This window comes from Colletotrichum abscissum (genome assembly GCF_030869225.1).
Source record: "Colletotrichum abscissum strain IMI 504890 chromosome Unknown Scaffold_34.1, whole genome shotgun sequence".
NCBI lineage: Eukaryota > Fungi > Ascomycota > Sordariomycetes > Glomerellales > Glomerellaceae > Colletotrichum > Colletotrichum abscissum.
Genome location: NW_026850254.1, coordinates 280,121 through 303,462, shown reverse-complemented (window position 1 = coordinate 303,462; position 23,342 = coordinate 280,121). Strand labels below are relative to the sequence as shown.

At 53.3% G+C, this 23,342-nt stretch overlaps 8 protein-coding genes across 8 annotated transcripts; 5 read left to right on the top strand and 3 right to left on the bottom strand.

The window, feature by feature from the left end:
- Nucleotides 1–1,035: 1,035 nt before the first annotated feature.
- CABS01_11906 (synaptobrevin) lies at nucleotides 1,036–2,043 on the bottom strand (the record flags this gene model as incomplete). The annotated part of the gene is made up of 3 exons (XM_060545260.1): nucleotides 1,036–1,055; nucleotides 1,175–1,406; nucleotides 1,927–2,043. The coding sequence occupies 3 exons, from the start codon at nucleotides 2,041–2,043 to the stop codon at nucleotides 1,036–1,038; spliced, it is 369 nt and encodes a 122-aa protein (XP_060397125.1).
- A 4,864-nt stretch (nucleotides 2,044–6,907) lies between these two features.
- CABS01_11905 (glycosyl hydrolase family 76) lies at nucleotides 6,908–8,795 on the top strand (the record flags this gene model as incomplete). The annotated part of the gene is made up of 3 exons (XM_060545259.1): nucleotides 6,908–7,022; nucleotides 7,076–7,180; nucleotides 7,231–8,795. The coding sequence occupies 3 exons, from the start codon at nucleotides 6,908–6,910 to the stop codon at nucleotides 8,793–8,795; spliced, it is 1,785 nt and encodes a 594-aa protein (XP_060397124.1).
- Nucleotides 8,796–9,687: 892 nt separating this feature from the next.
- CABS01_11904 (uncharacterized protein) lies at nucleotides 9,688–9,897 on the top strand (the record flags this gene model as incomplete). The annotated part of the gene is made up of 1 exon (XM_060545258.1): nucleotides 9,688–9,897. One exon carries the CDS (start codon nucleotides 9,688–9,690, stop codon nucleotides 9,895–9,897), a length of 210 nt encoding a protein of 69 aa, XP_060397123.1.
- Nucleotides 9,898–10,724: 827 nt separating this feature from the next.
- CABS01_11903 (cytochrome P450) lies at nucleotides 10,725–12,567 on the top strand (the record flags this gene model as incomplete). Its single annotated transcript, XM_060545257.1, has 4 exons — nucleotides 10,725–11,416; nucleotides 11,482–11,969; nucleotides 12,046–12,262; nucleotides 12,366–12,567. 4 exons carry the CDS (start codon nucleotides 10,725–10,727, stop codon nucleotides 12,565–12,567), a joined length of 1,599 nt encoding a protein of 532 aa, XP_060397122.1.
- A 2,702-nt stretch (nucleotides 12,568–15,269) lies between these two features.
- On the top strand, nucleotides 15,270–15,724 carry CABS01_11902 (uncharacterized protein; the record flags this gene model as incomplete). The annotated part of the gene is made up of 2 exons (XM_060545256.1): nucleotides 15,270–15,615; nucleotides 15,672–15,724. The coding sequence occupies 2 exons, from the start codon at nucleotides 15,270–15,272 to the stop codon at nucleotides 15,722–15,724; spliced, it is 399 nt and encodes a 132-aa protein (XP_060397121.1).
- Nucleotides 15,725–16,222: 498 nt separating this feature from the next.
- CABS01_11901 (uncharacterized protein) lies at nucleotides 16,223–17,646 on the bottom strand (the record flags this gene model as incomplete). Its single annotated transcript, XM_060545255.1, has 5 exons — nucleotides 16,223–16,353; nucleotides 16,404–17,296; nucleotides 17,350–17,359; nucleotides 17,420–17,492; nucleotides 17,575–17,646. 5 exons carry the CDS (start codon nucleotides 17,644–17,646, stop codon nucleotides 16,223–16,225), a joined length of 1,179 nt encoding a protein of 392 aa, XP_060397120.1.
- Nucleotides 17,647–18,535: 889 nt separating this feature from the next.
- CABS01_11900 (PrBiP) lies at nucleotides 18,536–20,328 on the top strand (the record flags this gene model as incomplete). The annotated part of the gene is made up of 4 exons (XM_060545254.1): nucleotides 18,536–18,682; nucleotides 18,750–18,822; nucleotides 18,878–18,959; nucleotides 19,014–20,328. 4 exons carry the CDS (start codon nucleotides 18,536–18,538, stop codon nucleotides 20,326–20,328), a joined length of 1,617 nt encoding a protein of 538 aa, XP_060397119.1.
- An 832-nt stretch (nucleotides 20,329–21,160) lies between these two features.
- Nucleotides 21,161–22,906, bottom strand: CABS01_11899 (cytochrome P450; the record flags this gene model as incomplete). Its single annotated transcript, XM_060545253.1, has 4 exons — nucleotides 21,161–21,480; nucleotides 21,546–21,664; nucleotides 21,724–22,481; nucleotides 22,538–22,906. The coding sequence occupies 4 exons, from the start codon at nucleotides 22,904–22,906 to the stop codon at nucleotides 21,161–21,163; spliced, it is 1,566 nt and encodes a 521-aa protein (XP_060397118.1).
- Between the last annotated feature and the right edge of the window lie 436 nt (nucleotides 22,907–23,342).

Here is a 23,342-nt window from a genome sequence, read left to right as displayed (position 1 = left end):
GGAAACGACAGAAAAAAAGAGTGGACATCGAATGTCAACTCTAAACGCCTTCTCGGATCCGTACCACCGCTGGCCCAAATTCCGACGCAATCCCGGGGACCGGCGCAGAGATCGCCGAGCTTGAGATGAACCATTCAGGACCTGGACCTGCCATGCTGCCTTACCTTACCTTGGCTAATAATACGGATACCAACCGTGGGCTACTGCTACTTTATTTAGGATGGCCCACGGCAGTATGCAAGACTGACTGCCTGGCTGGTCCTCGTTTACCTGCTCTCATTCATCCACACACACACTTGTACGCACACCGCTTGAGATCGTGGCTCCGATAGTATACGTGGTAGACTCTTCTAGAGGGGGCTCGTCTACCGAGACTGGCAGTTTCAGAATCCCTCATGGTTCCATTCACTGGGCCCTGGAAGCTTGATTCCGATAACATCGTCACATTGAGCAAGTTTTGATCGGCATGGTTCGATATCTCGATTTCCTTCGATCAGCACGTAATGAGATGCAGGAAAACGGATCATCCAGCAGGCACCAATAATGAACCAGAACATTGTATTCACAGTCAAAATGTTCACGGAAAGTTCGGACACCGTTATCAAAGAGATCTCGCAGAGTTGCTGTGGAAAAAAAGACTCGTCACTTCATTCATATACAACAAGCGACCAGACTGGATATCAAAACCAGGGCCAGTGAGAATTCAAATTACGCAAACGCCTGCCATCCCTCATACATACATGCGGTTGATCCGCAGCCGGGCCGTTGCGACTGGTTAGCTTCCTCGGAGCGAATCCCGGAGCCGGCCAGAGCAGGCCTTTGCATGCAGACCGTTGAAGTAGATCGGAGTCCGTTTCGAACAACCTCCGCGCTTCCCAAGTCATTAACCCATAGAGGTTGGCTCTGTGTGCCGCCTCATCCCCTCGTCTCCCACGGTTGCTCGAAGCCTGCGAGATATCTGACAATTCATTTCCATATCATGAGGGCGAACCATGAGCCCAAGGGGCTAGTGTAATGCAAAAAGTGTGGTATATGTTACTTGCGAGTAGCAACAACTGAGGGGGTTACGTTAGCGCGTTGCGACGACTACAACATTGACAATGATTAGAGCCACAGAACAGAGACAGACGCCGCGATCCAAAGGAAAAGCGCTCGAGAAAAATGGGAGACATACCGGCTGGAATGACAATGATGAGAATGAGGATGATGATGCCGGCAATCAAGCACATGCGCATCTTGACGTCCTTCCACCACATCTGCTTGCGGACGCGGTTGGCGCCCCGACGGAAGCCCTGAGCTGACACAGCCAGGTTGTCGGTCTTATCTTGCAGAGCATCCAAACGCTCGCCTCTTTGGGAGACCTTGTTGATGTTCTCGCGCATCACGCCGACGGTGTCGTCGATTTGCTATAAATAGATCATTAGCACATGACTCTGATGATACGGTTCCGAGTACGCAATAAGCGAAACAGATTTGCCCCTGATTGCAACGCCAGCGACGAACAATGAAAAATCGGAAAGCGATTGTGGTTCCTAGTGTTCAGATACTGTGCGGCCGCAGAGGCTCGTCAAGTTGCATCGTGGTCAATTCGCTGGGGATTTCCAGATTGCTGTTATCGATTGCGTTGGCTAGGGGACACGGTGGGCATTCTGACAACCATCACCGACGCGATCGACGTTGTCAGGTATGACGACTGTTTATCTCCCGCTCAACGGCGTACGATATCGCTTGTCGTCGATATGCGGCCGACGAGCTGAAGAATTGATGCGATGCCCCAATCAGGCGTAGTTGGCGACAGCTTAGGTCGGGCGGGTAGCTCGGTCGGTCGTCGTCATCTGGCGTCGGGCAATCCGGGGCAAAAGGTCGAACCAACGAAAAAGAACCACCTCGCGATGGAAACATCAAGAAAAAAGCAGCGCAACTTACAGCTTGCAAGGCCTGGGTTCTCGCATTGCCGCCAGCTCCTCCTTGCTGTTGCGTGCCGGCCGTGTTGGCAGCCTGGCCGCTGGGGATGTACGGGTCGTAGGGGGCGTCTTCGGGCATTGTCGCTGTGGTGACGGAGATGTGAGGAGGGTGAAGTTGGGGTTTGCCGGCGGAGCTCGAAGCTGCAGCTGATGGATAAAAGTCTTGCTTCGGGAAAGCGAGATTGAGGATTGAGTTGAACGAGGTTCCGGGTTTGTTGGAGGATGCAAATGGCAATCGGTCGCGGTTTGTTGATTGATGGTTGTAGAGTGTGTGAAGTGTGGTTGGGAAAGAGGAGAAAAGGTGGTTGGAGCCTTGGAGGGTGTAGGCGGGCTGATGAGGTGGTTAAGTTCAGGTTCAGGTGATGAGACGCCTCCCGCTTGGAAAAAGAGGCGAGAGCCCAGCCGAAACAAGGTGCCCGTCTGAGGATTTGGGGGGGGATGCGCTGCTGTTTCTTGCCGGGGGGTGGCACGGGGGCACGGGGGGTTTCCAGGTTGGGGTGGTGAGGAAGACTCAAGACGGTCGGAAGGGGACGACGACGGCCACCTTGGGGGATGCTGGACCACTAATTTTAGTCGAGCTGGGAACGACCCAGCCACTGGAACAAACTAGCAGCAGGACCTCCCAAGGGTTGGAAGGGGCGCAAGAGGCGCGCGACAAGGCAATGAATCCGACCGATAGCAACAAGAACCAGTTGATTCCAATGGTCCCTGGGTGAGATGGTGAGTTGCACGGCCGTCAGGACGGAGACGGGGCACCGGGGGGGTCAAGAAGAGGGATGGTGGAACGGTGGACGAGGGCCAATCAAAACGACCGTTTCGAGCAGGTCGGAGACGGACTGAGCGGTACGTATCCTTCGTCCGGTGCCTGGGGAACCTGGCGAAAAGTGGAAATGCGCAGTCAGTCACGAACGCAGTGCCAAGTGGCCCTCTCTTCTCTCTGTCGTTTTCCAACTCAAAAGTCTGCTGTTCTTTTTGGCTCTCTCCCTGCCTGCGGGTGCTCATAGACATGACAAAGGCCCAACAAAGGTTGTTCCCTGAATACGAGAGCAACTGGAAGCGTCTCCGGGCCAGCACTGCCATTCCCTCGTCAGCTCTTCCTTGAGAGGGGAGAGGACCACTAAGGTATCGCAGTCACGCAGACTCGTTCCAGGGACTATTCCCATGGAGACCTTTGCTCCGACCTTCCCAACTTGCTTTGCTACACTGCTGCTGAGAAGGCTGGGCATTAGATTGGCGTCAGCTTTCTGCGCAGCAAGGTGTTTTCTGGCGCCTCCCAAGTAGTCGGAGCCAGTGCCACGGACTCGCGGCTTCTGATGTAATCATCGGGGCGGTGCTGCAGGGTCGTTACGACTCACAGCCTGGACCCCGACGGAACTGAATTGCCCCGGAGCCATGACTTGCACCATGCCACCATCTCATCCGATCCCATCCTCAACCTCTAAATTTCCAGGTTGTCTCCTTGGCGGCACGTGAAAACCTGCCACGTGATACGCGTACTGTCCCCGAATACGATGACAAACCCGCGTCCGAATATTACCCGCATCATGTGGCTTGACCTTCGGCCAAGACCTTACGTAAGGCGAAGTCGGTCTGTCTTGTGGCGCAGCATAGTGGCGTTGCATCACCCAGACCAGACCAGAATTTCTCCAATACCTTCTTCTGCCTGCCCACAGCAGTAACCCAGAAACAGTAAACTCCAGCCGTTCGTCGACCATGGTAGATGATGGTTTCAATCTATCCAGGCCTAGCACCGCCAAGGTTGAAGAAAATGACAGTATAAAAACACATCGAACTGCCAAGCCAGCAGCACCCAACGCAGAGATGCCTATATTGGCAATCGAATCCGTTCTTGTACACTGAGAGAAACGGGAATTTAAATCTAGGGAGGAACTTCACCGGCTGGACGTTGAGAACACCTGCCGCTACTCCAACATTCATCACGAGGACCTGAGACCCAGATGAAGCCGGAGACACCAACGCTGTAGCACCCGGTACATCGCCATGAGCGCAAAGAAGGCGACGATATAATACCCTCATGTTGACTTGAGCCCGTACCGCTTCCGCACGTCCTGTGTCGCTATTGCAGGACCATCCCCCATGAAGCACGCTGCAAAGCTGATCTTACCGCTTGCGATATCTCGACGAACCCTGGACGGTCGCAACTTCGTTTCATCGGCCTACCGGTCGGGCTGGCACGTTACCATGAGCGTTCAACGAGACAACTGGCAAGTGTCTACGAGACCAGATGCGGTTGAACATATCATAATTTCAGGCTTGTTGCCGAGGAATGGACTTTGTGAGGGCAAATTGCGCTCTTCGCACTCAGCAATGCGGAATGATGAGACTCAATGCCAGCGAACCAGCCGGTGACAAAGCAGTCCACGTACCACGATGCTCCGCTGGCATGCTACTTTACTGTTGCCTAGGCCAAATGGAAACGCATTCTTCAGTCTCGACGGCGATGCTTGGAGAGGGCTCAGAGTGCGAGCCTGGCTGCATTTACCATGCGATGGCTTACTCACGGCCAGGCCTACGAATGGATATTTGCATAAGATCGGCTCCGAGTTTGTGCCCCTACTAAGCGCGCCGGCGGCTGACCCGATGCACTGATGGAATGGAGCGACCAAGTGCTGAAGCTAAATCGTTCGCGGAAATGGGTTCATTCGCTCGAGCAGCCGCCAAGCTTCAGGTTTATCAATTTTAAAACGGCCTACAACGGCTGAGAACATGAGGACAAGGTCATCTAATAACGCGACGGCAAACGGTCGTCTGATGTCCTTCGATTGTCTGTCTGCCCTGAAAGCATCACATCGCTCCAAGCATACAACATCCGAACCTGGAGGAATCAAGACCCTATTCTCGGCAGTCAACCTGGAGGATTCTTGGCGTCGGCCTACGGCGATTCCCCCGCTCGCTACCAATTCTTACTTTGTAGCCCACTAGCAGGGAGGCGGCGGCCCGGACAGGTTTGGGCTTTGTTTGGTACTGATTGGACCAAGTCTAAAGTCCGGGACCAGCGGCATATTGGCCCTGTCGCTTCCTAGCCACCCCCCAGAAGCTCTGCTGATCAACGACGTCAGCTAGCCCCGTTTTATTCATGTTATTCATCCAAGTTATTCAAGCGGAACTCCAACAAGTGGCATCATGCGGCATACCGTCGCCCAAAAGCAGAAGCAGATGGCTGCTTGCACCGCGCCGTCTTGCTGGGCAAGGTCGCAGCGCAAAACCAAGACACCAGAATAGGATACCATACACAGTACCGCGAAGACACTATGGTGTTCACAAAGTCAATTCGCTCAAGTGTCGTCCGGCTTTGACCAGATGCAAAAGCTAATCCGATTATTAACAGCCACAATGTCAGTGATCAAAAGACGAACCAGTGGGTCTTTCGGCACTGAAAGCAGGCTTTAGGCCTGAGAGGAGACACAGAGACAAGAAACGCAGGCTGGGAAACATTGATGATTTAGTGTTTCTCGCAACAAACCTTGGGTCGACAGCGGCACAAGGGGGGGGGTCCAGAACCTACACTACCTATGTAGGTAGCCCCAACAGTTCCCACCTGGGTTCCGGAAACGTCACTAAGTTACCTCACGCAGTGCGAGCTGGGGGATGCCAGCGACGGGTCAGCGACGTGCAGCACCAAGCTCATGGGATGGCAGGGGTTCGGACCACAGCCAGACGCGCTGTGGATGGGACGGTTGCACAAGCATCACAAGCATGTTGAACAAGCTTAGCTGCCAATGCTAACGCTAGAAACAGAAGCAAGGAGGATGGCCCAAGACCAAGGGCAAACTGGCAAATTGACTCTGGCACCAGGAAAGAAACAAAACACCTACCGGCAGGCTACCCAATGGCTGGGAGTCGCTGGACGGCATCAAACACACGAAACCACAACAAGCACACACGGCGGTGAGACATTGTTAGTTGTAAGACTGGGTCTCGTTCAGCTGGTTTCGCGATTGCTTGATTATCCAGTCTTACCAGTCCCGAAATGCACTCGGCTCTCATACCTCGGTGCCTGTCCTATTTGTTGTTCCCCAGTCCAACTTTAGCCAGAAACGAAGGCAAATCTCGTCTTTGCGGGATCCTCTTTGCAGAGTTCGTATTGCTTTTTGGGAGCTATTAGTGGACCTCCGCCGCTCCTTTACTTCCCTCGGTCTCTCGACTCGAACGGTTCCGTCTTTGCTGGTGTCTTCGACTGCTCCTGACCAAACTCGTATTTACTTGGGGCTAGAAGCTGCTTCTCCCCTCCCACCTTCGTTTTTCGGTTCGTCTCTCACGGACGACTAAGGCAGATGCAGACTTAAGAGACAGAAGAAGCAGCAGCAGTCAACCAGTAGTGGCAGCAGCAAGCGTGCGCACCTCCACCGTCATCGCTCCTACTCGATCCTCCCCGGTTACTTCGGTCTGGACGACGAGAGCCTGGATCCTGAACCTGGCAGACTGGGCTTGCCTGACCACCTCGGAAACTGACAAGGTGCTACTGCTTCTTTGAGGGGTGTAGTGTGTTCAACCTGCATGCACGTACATGCCAACACCAACATACAAGAACACGCACTTTCCCCGGCTTAAAGCAGTGTTGGTGCGCAGGTGTGTGTGTGGTGTGGACAGACCAGCCGCCATACGAATTCACCTCTCGTTTGTTGAAGAGGGGAAAAAACGCCAACCAACCTTGCCAGTTCTTAGCTCGCATCATCGGAGCTACTCCATTACCTCACGAACGTGGCCCGACTCCCATGCGCACCGTCTGCCCGGTTTATGCCAGCAAGTCTTGACATTGTGCAAGTTTTTGGCCGCTTTCTTATTCCAACCTTGCGGCATCCACTCGATCTCTATCTTGACACTTAATCGACGCTTCCCCCAGATTCCCAATCTTCAGTTCAACCTTTCATGCGGTCCGTTCATCGAAGCCAAGGATCCCTCCCACTGCAAACTACCGTATCATGATCGCAATGCGGGGCCGGCCATCATGGGCTTCTGTAAGCCGGCTTTTGCCGGCATTTTTACTGGCAACCGTCCAGTTCACCACGGCATACAATTTGGACACAAGTGATCAAGGTGAGCGCAAATGGCAATCTGATGACGATCTCGACTCACAAGTGGTATTATAGCCGGTATTAAAACCATTGCGAGGTCAATGACCGAAGATCTCATGTCGTTCTACGACGGAGACAAACCTGGCAAGACCCCAGGTCTTCTCCCCGATCCATACTACTGTAAGTACACATCCGAATCCCTGCTCTGCTCTCGACTAACATCATGCCAGGGTGGGAGGCCGGCGCGATGATGGGCACCATGATCGATTACTGGTACTACACAGGTGACAGCACTTGGAACGACGTTGTCACTCAGGGTCTCCTCCACCAAGTTGGCAAATTCAACGATTACATGCCAGAGAATCAGACACGAACCGAAGGAAACGACGATCAAGGATTTTGGGGGCTCGCAGTCATGTCTGCCGCCGAGTATGGGTTCCCCAACCCCCCGGACGACAAGCCACAATGGCTTGCACTGGCACAGGCCGTATTTAACACCCAGGCCGCGCGGTGGGATCCTGACCATTGTGCAGGAGGTCTTCGATGGCAGATCTTTCAGTGGAATAACGGCTACGACTACAAGAACACCATTTCCCAAGCTTGCTTCTTCGCCCTTGCCGGACGCCTGGCTGTGTACACCGGCAACTCGTCGTACTCCGACTGGGCAGAGAAGACTTGGGATTGGATGGTCAACGTCAAGTTCATTTCCGACGACTACTATGTCTTCGACGGCGGTCACATTCAGTACAACTGCACCAACATCGTACCATATCAATGGACCTACAATGCTGGCGGCATGATCCTCGGCGCTGCTGCCATGTACAACCACACTGGCAGCGAGGTGTGGAAGAACCGACTCGACGGGCTGGTCAAGGGCGCAGATGTTTTCTTTGTTGGCGAGGAGAAGAACATCATGCAAGAGGTAGCATGCGAGACGGTTGAACTCTGCAACCTCGACCAGCAGTCCTTCAAGGCATACCTCAGCCGCTGGCTGGCGGCCATCACTAAATGGGCCCCGCACTTGACTGATGGCATCATGTCCAAGATCCGCGCTTCATCTATCGCGGCTGCATCGCAGTGCAAAGGCGGTACGAACGGACGCATGTGTGGGTTGAAGTGGACCGAAAACGGGACTTGGGACGGAATGCAGGGTGTCGGACAACAGATGGCCGCGCTTGAAATCACGCTTGGCAACCTCATCGAAACTTCTCATGCACCTCATACTGCAGACGTTGGCGGCACCTCTCAGGGCGATCCTGGAGCCGGAGGTAATGACATCGGTCGGACGATCCCCGCGGTCTCGACCTTGCCACCATTAGGCGGCGGCGATACGGCAGGTGCAGCAATCCTGACGATGGTTGTGCTTGGTCTCCTGATTGTGGGTGTCATTTTCATGATGCTGGATGAGACGTCCAAAAAGCCCATGAAGGAGCGGTTCTTCGATTTCCGTTCCGCGCTTCTTGGTGGCGGTGGCCTCGCTGCACTAAGCACCAGGCGAAAGAATGAAGAGATGAATGAGAAGGGCAAGGGAATCGATAATGATGCATCGAGCGACGGTGACAGTTCGCGTGAAAACGGAATACTGTCCCCCTTACCAACGAAAGGATACACAATGAGCAGCCACCAAGGCCTGCCACAACGAGGAAGTGTGCTCTCTCATATGAGCGGGACAACGGCAGTCACGGATCCGCCTCCAGGAATTCCCATGGTCCGAGAGAAGAGGCTGAGCAGGAAGAGCCGGAACCCAGCACTGCGCAACAGCATTGCGTCACAACGATCGGCTCGAATTGAGTAGACCCCGTCTCGTTTCACGGTCTGGGATCGGAGCAAATTGCATTCAACATCAAAGGCGTTAAATGGCGGGGACAAACGGACTTCTGGAACATACTTGGATTTTACATATGCATTGGGTTGGCATCATCTGGCATTCATTGGAGAATAAAACCGAATAGTCATGGCCAGCTATTACGACACAGCAAGCTCTAGAAGATGGAGAGCTGGGAAACAGCCACGACGTTATGACGACCTGTACATAGATAGATGATGCCGATTCTAATTGAAGCCGCTATTGGCTACTCTCTCAACGAAGAACTCGAGTGAATAAATATGTTAATCGGTGGTATAGCACGACGGACTGGAATCAGATGCATTCATTATTTCCCGGCTGACGGGGCCGGTACGGCGCCGCATCCAGCTCCGTCCGCCGAGTTGACGGGCGATTCTCGCGGCGAATCCTGTGGCGGAGCTCTCCACATAAGCTTGGCATCAAGGCGACATGCGCAGAGCTCCAGAGGAGAATGAGTGAGGACAGAAGATAGAGTTTCCAAGCCTTCCGGCATTTAATTTAAACCAAGGAAACGCCAGAACTTAGAAAAGGAGAATACTTTTTGAACGAGGAAGTAAGATTTGAAGATACTACGTAGTTGGATGTGTTTCCTTGCGATCCTCGCATTTGACCTTCCGGGTGAGCTTGTCACTTTGATGTCAGACAGCTCAACTTTGAACTCGCTTATTGGTAAGACTTACCCCCTTGTCAATGGTGAAACTTACCATGGATGTGCAACTATTAGATATCCGTCCATACACTCGCACGCGGTTTTATATCTCCCCCGCTCCTAGAACATGGGAGCTCAGCCAATGGAGGGCTGGGTATTTCCTGTTCACATGCCCGAACACGAGGGGGGGTAATGGGGCAAGGAAGGAGGGATGTGGGGTGGTGGTGGTGGTGTTGTGTGTCTCGAGGACGTGGTTGTGTAACCATGCCAGATGACGATGGCGGCACAATTACGGTCTCTTTTTCGAGAGGTAATAGGCTATACCGAGGCATTTCTCATCCTTTAGAGGTGGTCTCTAAAGTCTTTCTCAGCGCTACTGAAGAGGGAGGAGCGAATTGGTGATCAGCCCTGTGCGGCCATTTTGTTTCGTCAGAAGTCACCAGAAGGTGAAGTTCGTCGCTCTCTCCGATGCTGTTTTTGCGGGGGGATAAACATGATTGTTACTTCAGTAGGCTATCTGTAATGGGCTTCAGAGGCGGTGGGATTGGAGGGGTCAAGAGCTAGCTCGGTGGCCGTAGCGTAGCGCTCCCGTGTAAAAGGTTCCGAGCGGTGCTAGTTGAGCCAAACTGCCGCTCTTGGAAGGAGGTGGCACCGGGGGGCACTAAGATATTATGTCGAGAGCTAGTTTAGGTCCAATTCCTAAAGATGGGTGATGAGGGGAAACCACCGGGGATATCCATACGTTACCTTCTACGAGATGGCGATGTTACATCATTCTGCGGACTTGCGTATCCTCTCTGGACGCACGCACATGGGATGGGGCATGTCTCTGATGGAGACTTTGGTGTATAAGATATGCGACTCTGGCCAGCCTACGTGTGCCTAGGTAAGATTCTAAGGTTTGGTCAATTTAGGATTACTGATTACTTTATCTAGTGGACTACTCCGTACCGAAACCGAAATCCAAACAAACTGGGTCCGTTCTTTCATTTGGAAGAGGGAACCCCTGGGCGACATAGTAGTCGGAGACCTTTTCCGTCTGATGTTGTACCGGCTTTCTATCGGGCAAACCGGCACGGACTTTGGAAACGTGCGTGAGCTTTAACTGCGATTCAGTCCTACTCCAAAGGGTTGAGGGGTACCAGAGCTATAGATACAAGACCAGGACCTTCACCTCACCTCGCCATCCTAGAGTCGATTGAACGTTCTCACACCGCATATCGAACACCATGGCGCGAGAATACCTATACGCAGCTTCATCAGCCGCCCTCGGGTCCTACATCCTCTGGACGCTGGCCGAGAAATACTTCACCTGGTCACACAGCTCTCACCTCACAGCAAACCACGCCCTCGCCAGCCCGCTCCTCGCAACGCTCCTCGCCCTCCCGGCCCTCATCTTATACAAGAAAGCATGGTACCTCTTCAAGATGAAGGCCCTCCGCTGCGCTCCCGCGCCCACGTACCCGCACAAGGACCCGATCCTCGGCACCGACTGGATCCGCGCCTCGCTCGCCCGGCAAAAGGAGCACAAGCTCCTTGAGTGGTGGCAGGACCTCTTTGGCGCGCTGGGGAATACGTGGTGGGTCAAGACGCCGGGCGGGTGGGTGCTCATGACGAGCGAGCCGGAGAATCTAAAGGCGATTCTGGCGACGTCGTTTGAGGCGTTTCCTATCATTGGGCCGAGAAGGGAGGCGGTGCTGCCGATTTTGGGGGAGGATGCGATTTTCTCGGCTAATGGGGAGGTGTGGCATGGTGCTAGGGCGATGATGAGGCCTAGTTTTGTGAGGAATCAGATTGCGGATTTGAATTGTTTTGAGAGGCATGTTGGGGATCTTATTGGGAATATTCCAAAGGATGGGGGTACGGTGGATTTGCAGGCGTTGTTGTACATGATGACGATGGACTCGGCAACTGATTTTATGTGAGTGCTCAGAAGAGATTTACTTGGCGAGTGAAGAATAGAACATACTGACGATAGTTCTCCAGGTTCGGGCATTCCACCAACATGCTCACGACGCCGTCGCCAGAAGCCCGCGACTTCACCTCGACATTCGAATACATCACCACCCGCTCTGCCATCCGCTCCCGCCTCGGCCTGCTCACCTTCCTCGACAACGACAAGAAGTGGGATGAAGGCCTGAAGAAGATCCACGGCTTTTGCGACAACTACATTCGCAACATCAGGGAGGCCGACCCGGAAAAGAAGCAGGACCCCGAAAGGGGCTACGTGTTCCTCAACGAGATGATTGGGAAGCCCGGCATGACACCCGACTACATCCGCGCGCAGCTGCTCTCCATGATCCTCGCGGGGCGGGATACCACGGCGTCGACCCTGTCTGCGCTGTTCTGGATCCTGGCGAGGAGGGGGGATGTTGTGAGGAGGTTGAGGGGCGAGGTGGAGGCTTTGGAGGGGAGGAGGCCTACGTGGGAGGAGATGAAGGATATGAAGTACCTGAACAACGTGCTCAAGGAAAGTAAGTTATTCGCTGACTGTTTGAGAGGAGGGGGCTTTGGAAACAGAGTGCTGACGGTGCGATGCGTCTTGATTAGTCTTGAGATTGTACCCGACTGTTGCGAGCATGTCGCGCGGCACAGGACGGGATACGACGCTACCTGTAGGCGGAGGACCCGATGGGAAGTCGCCAATCTTCATCCCGAAAGGCACGGCCGTGCGGTGGTCTCTGTTCTGTCTTCACCGGAGGAAGGATCTGTATGGTGAGGACGCTGATGAATTCCGACCCGAGCGCTGGGAGGAGATGCGGCCGTCGTAAGTTTATGCCCCCTTCCGTTCCCTTTCCATCATATTCCTACCCTGGAACTCTGTCTTTTGATGAGAAGCCTTTGCTGACTGGACGATTTCAAATTCACAGATGGGATTATCTCCCTTTCTCTGGCGGCCCGCGTATTTGCATTGGGCAGCAGTTCGCGCTGACGCAGATGAGTTATTTTGTGGTGAGGATCTTGCAGACTTTCAAGGACATTCAACCGAGGGATGAGAGGCCCATGTTGCAGACTGTGGGTATCACAACGAAGCTGCCCAACGACGTCTTGTTGAGCTTCACGCCGGCTTAGAATCCGCTAAAGATACGGAAGGTTGGTGTAGCTGGGTGGGTTGGACGTCATTGTAGAGGATGCTGCAGAGAAAGCTCTCTTCAATGAAGAAACTTGACGCGCCGATGGATTCATTTCTCAAGGTATCACATTTGTATGTGTTGCCCCGTCTCTGTGAGAGCTGTAATCAAACCGAGCCATTGTCGGAAATTGTTTTCTTGCACTTCCCTCTCAAGTACACTCGGATTTCTACTCACCTGTTCTTCAGATCCGACCCCACGTCTATCATCAAATCCTATTCTTATTGTTTTCATGTCAATCATTTTGCTGTTTCAAAGTTGGTAGGTTTCGTTTCGAATCCGAGTCGCTAAAAGGAAGAACACCACATTCACATCGACCATTGTGCGACTCCTCAACGTATCACCTTGAGCAACCACCCAAACGACTGCCAAGCGTGTCAACGCAGCCAGGCGGATTCCATCCACTCTGTTCAAGACGCCCACCTAGCCTGTCAAAGATCTTGCAGCACCAAAAGCCCCCGAAGAGCGACAGCGCGGCATGCAGGTATCCCGCCTGCATCCCACAACCCCGGCAATGCAGCCAAAGACTGGAAATGATGCGTCGCGCACTGGTTCGACCCCAGATACCACGAATACCACCAACATGCACGATACACCCGCAGATTGGACGCACCGGTGACATGCTGGATCTCTCACGCACCATCTGCTTTCTCTCTTTTCCCCCTCATTCATCTCATGAGGAGCGATGAGCAGTGATCAGAGTTGCGTCGCATGGTGCAGATGAGGGAGGGGGGGGATTTCGGTGGCACCATTGTGCATATTACAATGTCTTCTGGAAGCGAGAACTTAATAAAAAAGAGTCTCACCTCGTCGTCTATCACCAGCACACTCGGTCTTAGGGAAGGGGAAAAAGTTCCATGCTAATGTTGGTCACGCCTTGGCGGGATGCGCGGTCGGCGAGTTTGCGGATGCAAGGGCTTGCGGCAACCGAAGCCATGTCTCAAGCCCACCGCCTTGGCCCCTGGTCCAGGAATAAGAAAACGTCGATGGCCAATCTCAATCTCATTGTCTGAACCGGTGTTTCTCCCTCGAACCTTTTATTCTGGAGTCCATGAGGATTGAACTAGAGCTCCAGTTTCGTTCAACGAGTCATTAAAAAGGGCGACTTCTTGGTTCGCGTTAGACATTCACGGGAACCGACCGTGCCGACGTATTTGTGCAAGGGCTAAGTAGACCCGATTGTGTCTCGTTGCGTGACGGGCTAGAGGGAGATGACAAGCGGGAGTGAGCTTTCGAATTTGGCCCGTGTCGGGGCCCCCGTTCTGGGAGAGGAAGATGAGAGGCCGGATTCTTGAGGTTCAACCTGTCTCGTGGCACCGGGAACGTCGATGCGTGTAGCTCACTCGACAGCTCTCACCCAGATCTCTTGCTCCAAGTTGGGGGATCACAGGATACAGAAAAGCTGATTCGATATTGCGCGTCCTGGCACCAAGGGTGAGCTACGTGTGTCTTCCGTCTGATGCTCACTGTTTCCTTTGGAAAGAGGTCTGTCTCGATTGGATTTGTGTCCAAGACTTTCAGAGCCATCGATCAAAGCCGGTCGAAACTTGAAGACCTTTTGCTAGGTGCGTGGAGGAGCCCCTCATCCAAGACCGCCAGTTTCATCGTCCCGTTGGAGCAAGACAAGAGAAGGCAAGGCATTAGCATCGTCACTAGCAAACAAAAACAGACCGGGGGTCTACGGATATATGATGGAGAAGGAAAGGTGGAAAAGGCGCAACGGATGAGATCTAAGGTTAGTGTTGGATTGCGGGAAGGGAGGCGGACACCCATGCTCCAACATCTCTTACATGCCCCTTTGGGAAGCAAGCAAACCAACATATTTCTTCTTCCAACACGATCTGCATTTCTGTTTGTCACGTTTTCTCTACCAATACTCTAGAGGGGAGAGGGAGGCGAGGAATAGACTAGAGCAATAGAACCACAGCCAAGCACAGAAAGAATACTTTCACTTGGTTAACAGACAAACACCGCAATCTAGAGCCGCGCAAACGACTGACCGCCAAACCGGAGTGCCGTTTCGGCTAGCCGCAGAAGGATAGGTCCTCCATTCGGTGAGGTTTCCCCAAGCCGGTCACTCGTTGGCGACAGAAGCAAAGATGAAGGGGTGAACCGCAGATGGATGAGACCAGACTCCCTCACCCCCCCCTCCTACCGAGAAAGGGGGCGAGAATCTACGTACGGGTTCCCGCGTAGGTAGAGCAAGAAAGCCGGGGTAAATGAGAGACATGGACGGATAGTCCAACTTAACAGGATCGTCCTCCACAAGGGATTGTAGTCTGCTACTTCTCTCTTGATTCTACAATTCTCCTACTGTGGGACGAGGAAGAAGAGACGCTTTGTTTCCTCCCGGGACGATCTTTCATTCCTACAAGATTCCCGGATTCCTGGTCCTGCTTCACCAAACTCACGGATCACCCGCGTACGCAAAGAGCTCCAGGACGCCCGCCCGCCCTTGACATAGCTCTCATCTCGATCCATGATTGCCTGTTCTCCCCCCCTTTCATCCCCCAGACCGCCATCGAACGCCTCTCCCGCTGTCAACGCTCCCTAGACCGGGCCATCTGAGCGTCTCTGCCGTTCAAACGGGCAAAACACAAAACACCACACACACCTCCCTCCCTCGCCCTCTAGCCGCAAGCCATGTCTTTCTACGAAGGGGACAGCCGCACAGGTCCTCAACCAGCGCCGCCGCCCCGAGCCCTCACGGCCGGCGAGATCGGAGCCATCATCGGCACCGTCATAGTCTTCATTGGAGTCGTGGGCGCGCTGTTCTTCTACCGCACACACAAGGCCAAGAGGCGTCGTGCGGAACACGGCGAGAGGGTTGACGACGATGACGACGACGAACACCGGCTGCACGACACGAGGCATCGTAAAGGCGAAGACGGGATATTCCAAGGAGGAGGGAAAGTGGTGACGAAACCGCTCCCGGCGAGGAAAAAGACGTGGGACCCGTATGAAGGGGCGAAGACGGATGAGTCGGATGGTAAGTTGTTTCTCTTCCCGGCGGCTCAGGGTGTTTGTAGACTGACAGTTGTGAAGCCGAGAGAGGCGAGAGCCATGAAATGCGTACCCAGGAAAGGGTGCGATCATGAACTTCAGGAGGAGACACTCGTTGGACAACGCGCCGCTGTTTGGTGGTTTGGCTTTGAGTCTCGATTGAATTATTCCCTGGTCGACCGCAATATTCAGATCGAGGTGGGATGTCATCATCAATGGCTTTAGAGGCGGCTGTAAGATGGATTAGAATCAGCATATCCTTGAAGCACATAGCGCCTATTTTGTTTTTTACGCGGACGAGAAAAGATGAGCGTGCTTCCCGACCTCTTCTCAACCCTGAAGTGGTGTGCTGGGTTTGCTGGATAGACATGTCAGTCTTTGGAGTTATCCAGGAGGAAGAGACTCAAAACATCAAACGGAACACGTCCATAAACTGAATTGAATTAAACGCCAAGTCCTATCCCAACAACCATAATTGACTGAGCAAAAATGGGCGTTCCGACCCGCTTCGTGATCTTACCTAAACGCCAGAGATGCTTCTCGACCCAACCAATTCATGTTCTACCGTAAATCAAAATCTGATGCACACGCTGCTACTGTTGACCAGGTTTGGGCATATAGCGGCTTCTAAACGCTTGGCTGATGCTAAATCTGCTCCCGATGCCGCCGTCTTGCATCTTACTCGCGAGGGCCTCCTCGAGAGCAGATTGCGTCACAGAGGCGTCTACTGTCAATTAGCACTGCAAAACAACGATGAGTGATTCTAGAGCTTACCATCCAAGTCACTGAAGCTGCTACCCATGCTTGGTGTACCGTCGCTTCCGTCTCGCGAGTACCCCTTTCTACTTGGACTCTTGCCAGACAGTTCGGCCGGACGCCGCGGTGAGAGTGGGCCAGCTGGGCGTCTTTCCCCTGTTGAAGGACCCCTGGATACCATGGCGGGCGAACTGGTCGACGAATCTGACGTCTCGGAGTGGTGAATCTTTTCCTTGCCTTTCGGGGTCCGTCGGGCATGTCGAGGGTCGCCCCGCAAAGTCGAGCCCATATCTTGCGCTGATGTGTTGGACGATTGCGGCTTGTATTGGAGAAAGGCAGGCTCGGTGTCTTCGTCTTCGTCTTCGAGATCAGTCGGTCCGTCACGCTGCTGGAAGCGGGGTGGGCGACGGATGATACGCGATTGCGCTGGACTGGACTCATCGTCTGAGGATGTGGGCGAGCTCAGCTCATCGGCCTCAGGCGAAGTCGGTTCGGGACTCCTGGGAGTACTCTGAATAGGGAGCGATGACAGGCGACGTCGCTGATTGTCGTTGGATGGCCGCGAAGTGGCAGGCTTGCTCTGGCGGGTCGTAGAGCCGCCGCCCAGGTTGCGTGTTATCGTACCTGAAGAGGCATTTCGTGTGATGTTCGGCCGGAGAGAGCTCGTTATTGGCGTCGCTGGCGTACTTGTATCGGTCCGGGGGAGCGGTGAATCGCGTCGGATGGATAGCGCGGAGACAGTTCGTTGGTGAGTATGTGGCTCGGCGCCAGGAACGGGGGATGGGGCAGAGGAGCCTTTGGCGGCAGCTGTGGCTTTTCGGACCTGAGCTCGAAGCTGCGCGGTATGCCGCTCGGTCAAGTAGGCTACTTGCTGAAGAAGGAAGTCGACGGTGACATCGAAATGTAAGGCTCTAGGGAATGAGTGAGCTCGATGGTGTGAATCCGGTTCCTTGGCAGGACTTACAGTTCATTCCCTACACACAAATTAGCGATGCTCAAAAGCTCAGAAGTTCAAAATGCTAGCCATAACTTACAGTCAATCTCCTGCTTAGTTGCGCCAGAGATGATATTCCATAGCACATCGTCCTTGGCGGAATCCCAGTTGACCTGCATCGTGGAGTCGCATTAGTGTCGGTCCCGCGGCTACAGGCACCCGGACGGCTATGGGCGGATGGACTCATGGACTCACCGGAGGGGGATCCGCGAAATCGCCCCGCAGAATGGGGAGTCTGACGAAGACCGTGTACGTGGGATCAGTCATTCCGATCGTGCGTTCGTCATGCTTGCTGGCTCAGCTCTGGGAATGGTGACAGCCTCGGGGGATAGCTTGGGAAGAGTGCGACTTGAAGGAGTGAAGATGACGGAAGAGGGCTGGCTCCCGTTGTCGTTGGGAGCCTTATCGGAGCTGCGGGAGCGATAAGAAGCCCGTAGTGGGGCGACTGATGACGGCTGGAGCCGGGTGGGCCAGGTGTGGCTTGGTACATGTGCTCTCCAAGCGTTTCGGGCAGCGAGCAGGACAACTTTCGTCTCAGGTTCTCAGCATCGTCCCTTGTCTAACCACATGCACTCACACCAATCGCGACGAACCACCATCTTTGTAGCAAGGTGCTCCTTGCCAGGTAGAAAGAATACAATCCGTCGCATCGATACCTTCAAGAGAGCATCATCAAGAATTCTTTGCTGATAGCGCGGCATCTCGAACTTCAGGAGTAGTACTTCTTCGTCAGGAATTCAGGCCGCTCAAATCCTCAAGGAGAAGATGCCATCTCAAAATCTTTAGCCACAACCAGCAGGCGTCTCCCTAGAATGTGAGGCCAGGTCAAACTGGGATACGAGCTCGACTCTTAGCTTGAGCACCAAGAGACGTAGCCTACCGAAGTGAGCAATATGAGCTAGCGTGGGATCAATATTCTGGTCAGCTCACTAAGCACCCAGCTGCTGTCGCCAACAACAGGCCACGACAGCCGTACTTCCTGTACAAAAAGAACAGGTTTTCCGCCGCATGCTCAGTAAAAGCTGAGCTGGCCTCATGATCCTCCTACAAGAAGGGCCAGGTCACCATCGCCTCCATTGCCGAAGGCGTTCGCGATACTTGAAAACTATGCATTCACGACACCCCGACACATGGCCGAAAATTGAAGCTGACCGAGATGCCGCCTTCCTCAGAAAGACACAGAGCCATAGGCTTTGGTCTACTCGGTGTTTTGATCTTGTCATTATCGCTAGCATGCTCTGGTGCATCTGCATTCGAGGTCAATGACTGGGAGGATGCGTGTAAGCCTGGCTTCATGTCTATTGTGAGTGTCTCCTCGGAACTCCAAAGCACTCATGAACGTTGTGATTGATACAAGTTTTGTTGTAAAGAGCCTCGGACCTTCGTATGCGAGCGTGGGCAAGATACAACGCGGTGCTAGGAGGATACCGCTTGATGGCCAGAGTAAGCTTATTATTGAATTTAGAAAGTGTAAAACTGATAGCAGACTGTATTTCAGGTTTCACGATCATGGGGTCGGATGAATTGGCACATCATGCACAAAGTGATCCAAGTCTTTCTAGTGCTCTATTCGATTCCAGGTTGGACCATGGTCTGCAGCACACTCTTCGATGGTGAGTGCTGACTTCTATCAGTGTTATGGTCTGCGATGCCGCCGAACCCGAGTACTTCCTACATCAGGTCATCAAGCACCCGATCCCTCACGTAAATTCAAGCAATCCTCACGAAGTTCACATTTACAAAGACTCGGTAATCGAAGCCCTCTCGGAACTCAAAAAGGTGGCCGAAGCCTGGACACTTGGACCCATTGAACAGGCAGTTGTGACTGTACCGCAATATTTCACCAGGGAAGAACGCGATGCAATCACGGAGGCTGGGGATTCCATTGGAATAGAAGTCCTTCGCATCATGAACGCGCCTACCGCCGCTGCTATCGGACTCGGCATAGACAAGCTTGACGACGAATTCCACTTCATTGTGTATGACCTAGGGAGAGAAACCTTCGAGGTATCTTTGTTCGAGGTTGATGCAGGTGTGTTTGAAGGTCTGGCCAGTGTCAGTGATCACCAGATTGGCAAAGAGGTGGGCGGATTGATGTATCAAAAGCAGCTGAGAGGGAGCTCGGTATTCGACGCAACTGAGATGGAGACACTCGAGAAGACACTACCCCTTCTGGGTCGGGTTATCGAAAGCGCGAATCTTTCTACCAACGACATTTCAAAAGTCCTTATTGTGGGAGGCTACACCGGACCGGCACAGTTAAGATCCATGGTAAAGGCCTTCTTCGGTACCGGAGCCTCTGCGATCTTCGATTATCCGGGAAGTCTCCGTTTGATACCAGACACGTGGGACTACGACGAAGTTGTCACGTTTGGCGCGGCTGTCTTTGCCGAGAATGTCTGTGGACACGGAAGATACGACGAACTAGTCGGTACGTTTGAGGTGAATCCACGATCTGTCCTTCTCGAGATCATCGGAGGCGAGGCGCATCGGGTGTTTCAGCGGTACACAATACTCCCGAGTACTCGGGCCATGACCTTCACCACGACAGTGGACGGACAGACGAGGATCGTCGTACCAGTCTTCCAGGGCGAGCTGCCAGATGCGAGTAAAAACGACGAAGTACTTGTTCTCAGGTTGGACTGCATCCCGCCAGCGCCTCGTGGAACTCAGACTATCCAAGTGGTTTTAGAGGCAGACGTTGACACGGCGGACGGTGCGTACAGGATCTTGCTCAAAGCGTCAGCGCATCTCGTAGGTGGAAGAGAGAAGTGTTCGTACAGCGCTTTCGGGGTTCTCCATGACTTTGGTGCAGTTGATGCACTCACTGGCGAAGAAATTGAGCTTGAAGCAGCGTATGTCTATGGAGGAGTCGAGCCTGGGCGGCCTGGTATCTGCATCAATCCTCAAAGCGGTATTGACCATCACTACGTGGCGGCAGCTGAATAAATCTCAATAAGAGACAATTAAGAGTAGCTGGTTGACTGATTCCAGAATCTTTGAATCCTTTCCCGCTGATTTGACCTTCGAAGCCTGTTAACAAGGTGCCTTGTCAAACCCCTGAGGGAACTTCATCACTAACACCAGCAAGTCAATTCGCTAGCATGATGAACTGGGGTGCGATTTCTTGGAGGAGCTCGTAAGACAAGACATTGAGCAGCTTAATTCGGCCTCCAAACTCGATAAATATTTGACGACCATCGCTAACATTTCCATCGACCTCGAACACCAGACCTTTTCTGCTTTTAGACTATCCGCACCTCAAGTTCTCCACCATATCTCAGAGACAGGTCTTGCCCTGTAACGGCTTCATGTAGGTGACCCACCGTCCCACAAGCCAAAGAGACAAATTTTCATCTTTTCATGCGAACCCCATCACGCTCACACGCAACTCCGCTTCCTAGCCCGTGAGCTAAGGATCCAATTTCGAACAAGCTCAACATCAAATAATCCGATATGGTGTAGTGGCCAACATGATGCCCTCTCATGAGCTCCCGTGAGCGAGAGGTTAGGCATAGCCCCGAGTTCGATTCTCGGTTTCGGAAATTCAAGATAATTCTTTTACTTTTTGACTTATTGGTACATAAATGGGATGCTAGACTTTGGCCCAGCTTTCTTCCATCCTGTCAATCAATGCATGGCGCCGTCCCGAATCGTTATGCTGCAATATTCATTCCATGGTGGACCGGTATTCCATTCTTGTCATTCATCCATCCTATACCCCCTCCGGCAGACTTGATCTCCCCCACATCTCAGATAGCGAATGCCAGATAACTCGAAATCAGTGCTCGACCTCAGTTTCCAGGGCGGCTCTCAGGGCTGACTCGTTGCGGGGGGTGAAGGTGACCTTGTAGGAGCCTGGGGTGATAATCAGGTTGGTCAAATCAGCAGCGCCGGTGATGGGATCGGTGTCGATCTTGTCCGTTGACGACAGCTCAAAGCTGGCCAGCATGCGGAGGAAGGTGATGTACAGTTCGCGGTTAGCCAGCATGGTTCCGGCACACATGCGGTAGCCCATGCCGTAGGTGAACATGGGTGCTTCGGGGTTCTCCAGCCAGCGCTCGGGGCGGAAGACTTCGGGGTCGTGCCAGAGATCGCCATCTGAGGAAGAGTTAGTTTGCTACTTTAGGAGTTGTTTGTTTTCCTAAAAGGGATTAGTGACTGACCCATGTTGCAAGCCCAAGAGTTCAAGAAGACTACGGTGCCCTTGGGAACCAGCTTGCCCTCGTACATGAACTCCTTGTTCGTGGCACGAGGCAGTGAGAGGCGAAGGACAGTGAAGAATCTGAGTCAAAGAGTTAGTCGACGTCACAGGTTGTCAAGAATGCCACATCTGAATCATACCTCAAGCATTCGCGAACCAAAGCGCGGAGGTAGGGAATAGTCTGGTCATCATGCGCATCACACAACGGGTTTCCCTCATCATACGTCTTTCTGATCGCCTCAAAAGCCTTTTGCTGAATCTCGGGGTGCGTCGCCAAGAACCCAATACCCCAGGTCGATACTGCAGTAAACGTCTCGAAGCCGGCAGAAAGCATAGTGAGACTGATCGATGTCAACTCGACGTTGTTAAGCTTAGCCTCCTCATCGAGCATAACGTTGGCCTGGATGCACGGCTCATGCGTTCCGTTGCGAATCTTCTCCTCCAGGTCGCCGTTGAGCTTAGACAGGTACTTGTCGCGGCGGATTCTCATCTCCACGGCGTGGCGCTTCCCGGCCGAGAAGGGGTTGTATCGGAGGAGGGGGATGTAGTCCTGCATGTTGTCCGTGACGCTCCTCGTGCGGCTGATCTCGCCCTCGACCGTCGTGATTTCCTTGAACAGTCCGTCGTCGTGGCTAGGGAATCGCATGCCCCAGTTCAGCGTGACTGCTAGTGACAAGCTGAGTCTCTGGACGAGGGGAAGCGGGTCGACGGTGACTTTGCCTGCCTTGCCGTAGTTCAGAGCGTCCTTGAGGAAGTCTCTTGTCTCGAGGTCCAGGTGGGGGATGTAAGTCTCAATGGATGGGCGGTTGAGAGCGGATGCTGCACCCTTTCTCCTCCTCTTGAGAGACTCATTGTAGGGAGATGTGCCAATTGTGGTGCCAGCAGTGTTGGCAACGATCTAGAGCGCAAATGTTAGGGATTTCAATTTCGATCTGATTAGACAATGGAACATACCTTGTGGAAAGTGTAGAGCTCCGGTCGTGAGGCAGTTGCTTGCGAGTTGTTTCCAAACATAACCTTGGCCGCAGCAGCAGTGTTCACAACCAAAACAGGGAGGTTGCCCAGCTGGACCTGATAAACGGCACCAAACTCCTTGGCCCAGTCCTTGTACACCTGCGAGGCATTACCGCCAAGCTGGTGCAGATTCCCTATAACGGGAAGTCCCTTTGGGCCATGCCAAGCGGGTAGACGAGCTTTCGATCTGACGACTTCGTTTGCGATGAAGTAAACCAATACCGCGACCCCCAGAAATTTGGCGAGGAACTCGGTCGGTCGGTGGGTTGCCTCGTGGACGAGGCCTTGTACGAGTTCTGCGACGAGCATGATGGGCAGGATGTACAGGGCGCAGACTGCAATTGCTGATTGAGGTCGTTGACTTTGTTGGTTCTGATGACAACGACAGACTAGACGAGCAAAATCATTTATAATGTAAGATAACTCATTGGGCGGAAATCTCACATCAGGATTCACAGTTCCCCGCGATTCGTCCTCTCCTTGGCCTGAGCCAAATCGCGGGGTCCCGAGACGATGGTTTGATGTCGGAATAGCAGTTCCAAATTCCGCCCCCGCGTCCCGGTGTCGCGCGGAGGCCGCACAGGTCACACTATGACGTGGGGTTTGACGGAGTAGTTGGAGTTGGAGAGATGCGGGCATTGATCGGAATCATTGTCTGTAGTAAATATGGTATTATGCCTTCCGCATAATTGGGGAAGGTTGTGAGTTGAGGGGCTTGAAGAGAGATGGTCGTGAATTGGCCTAG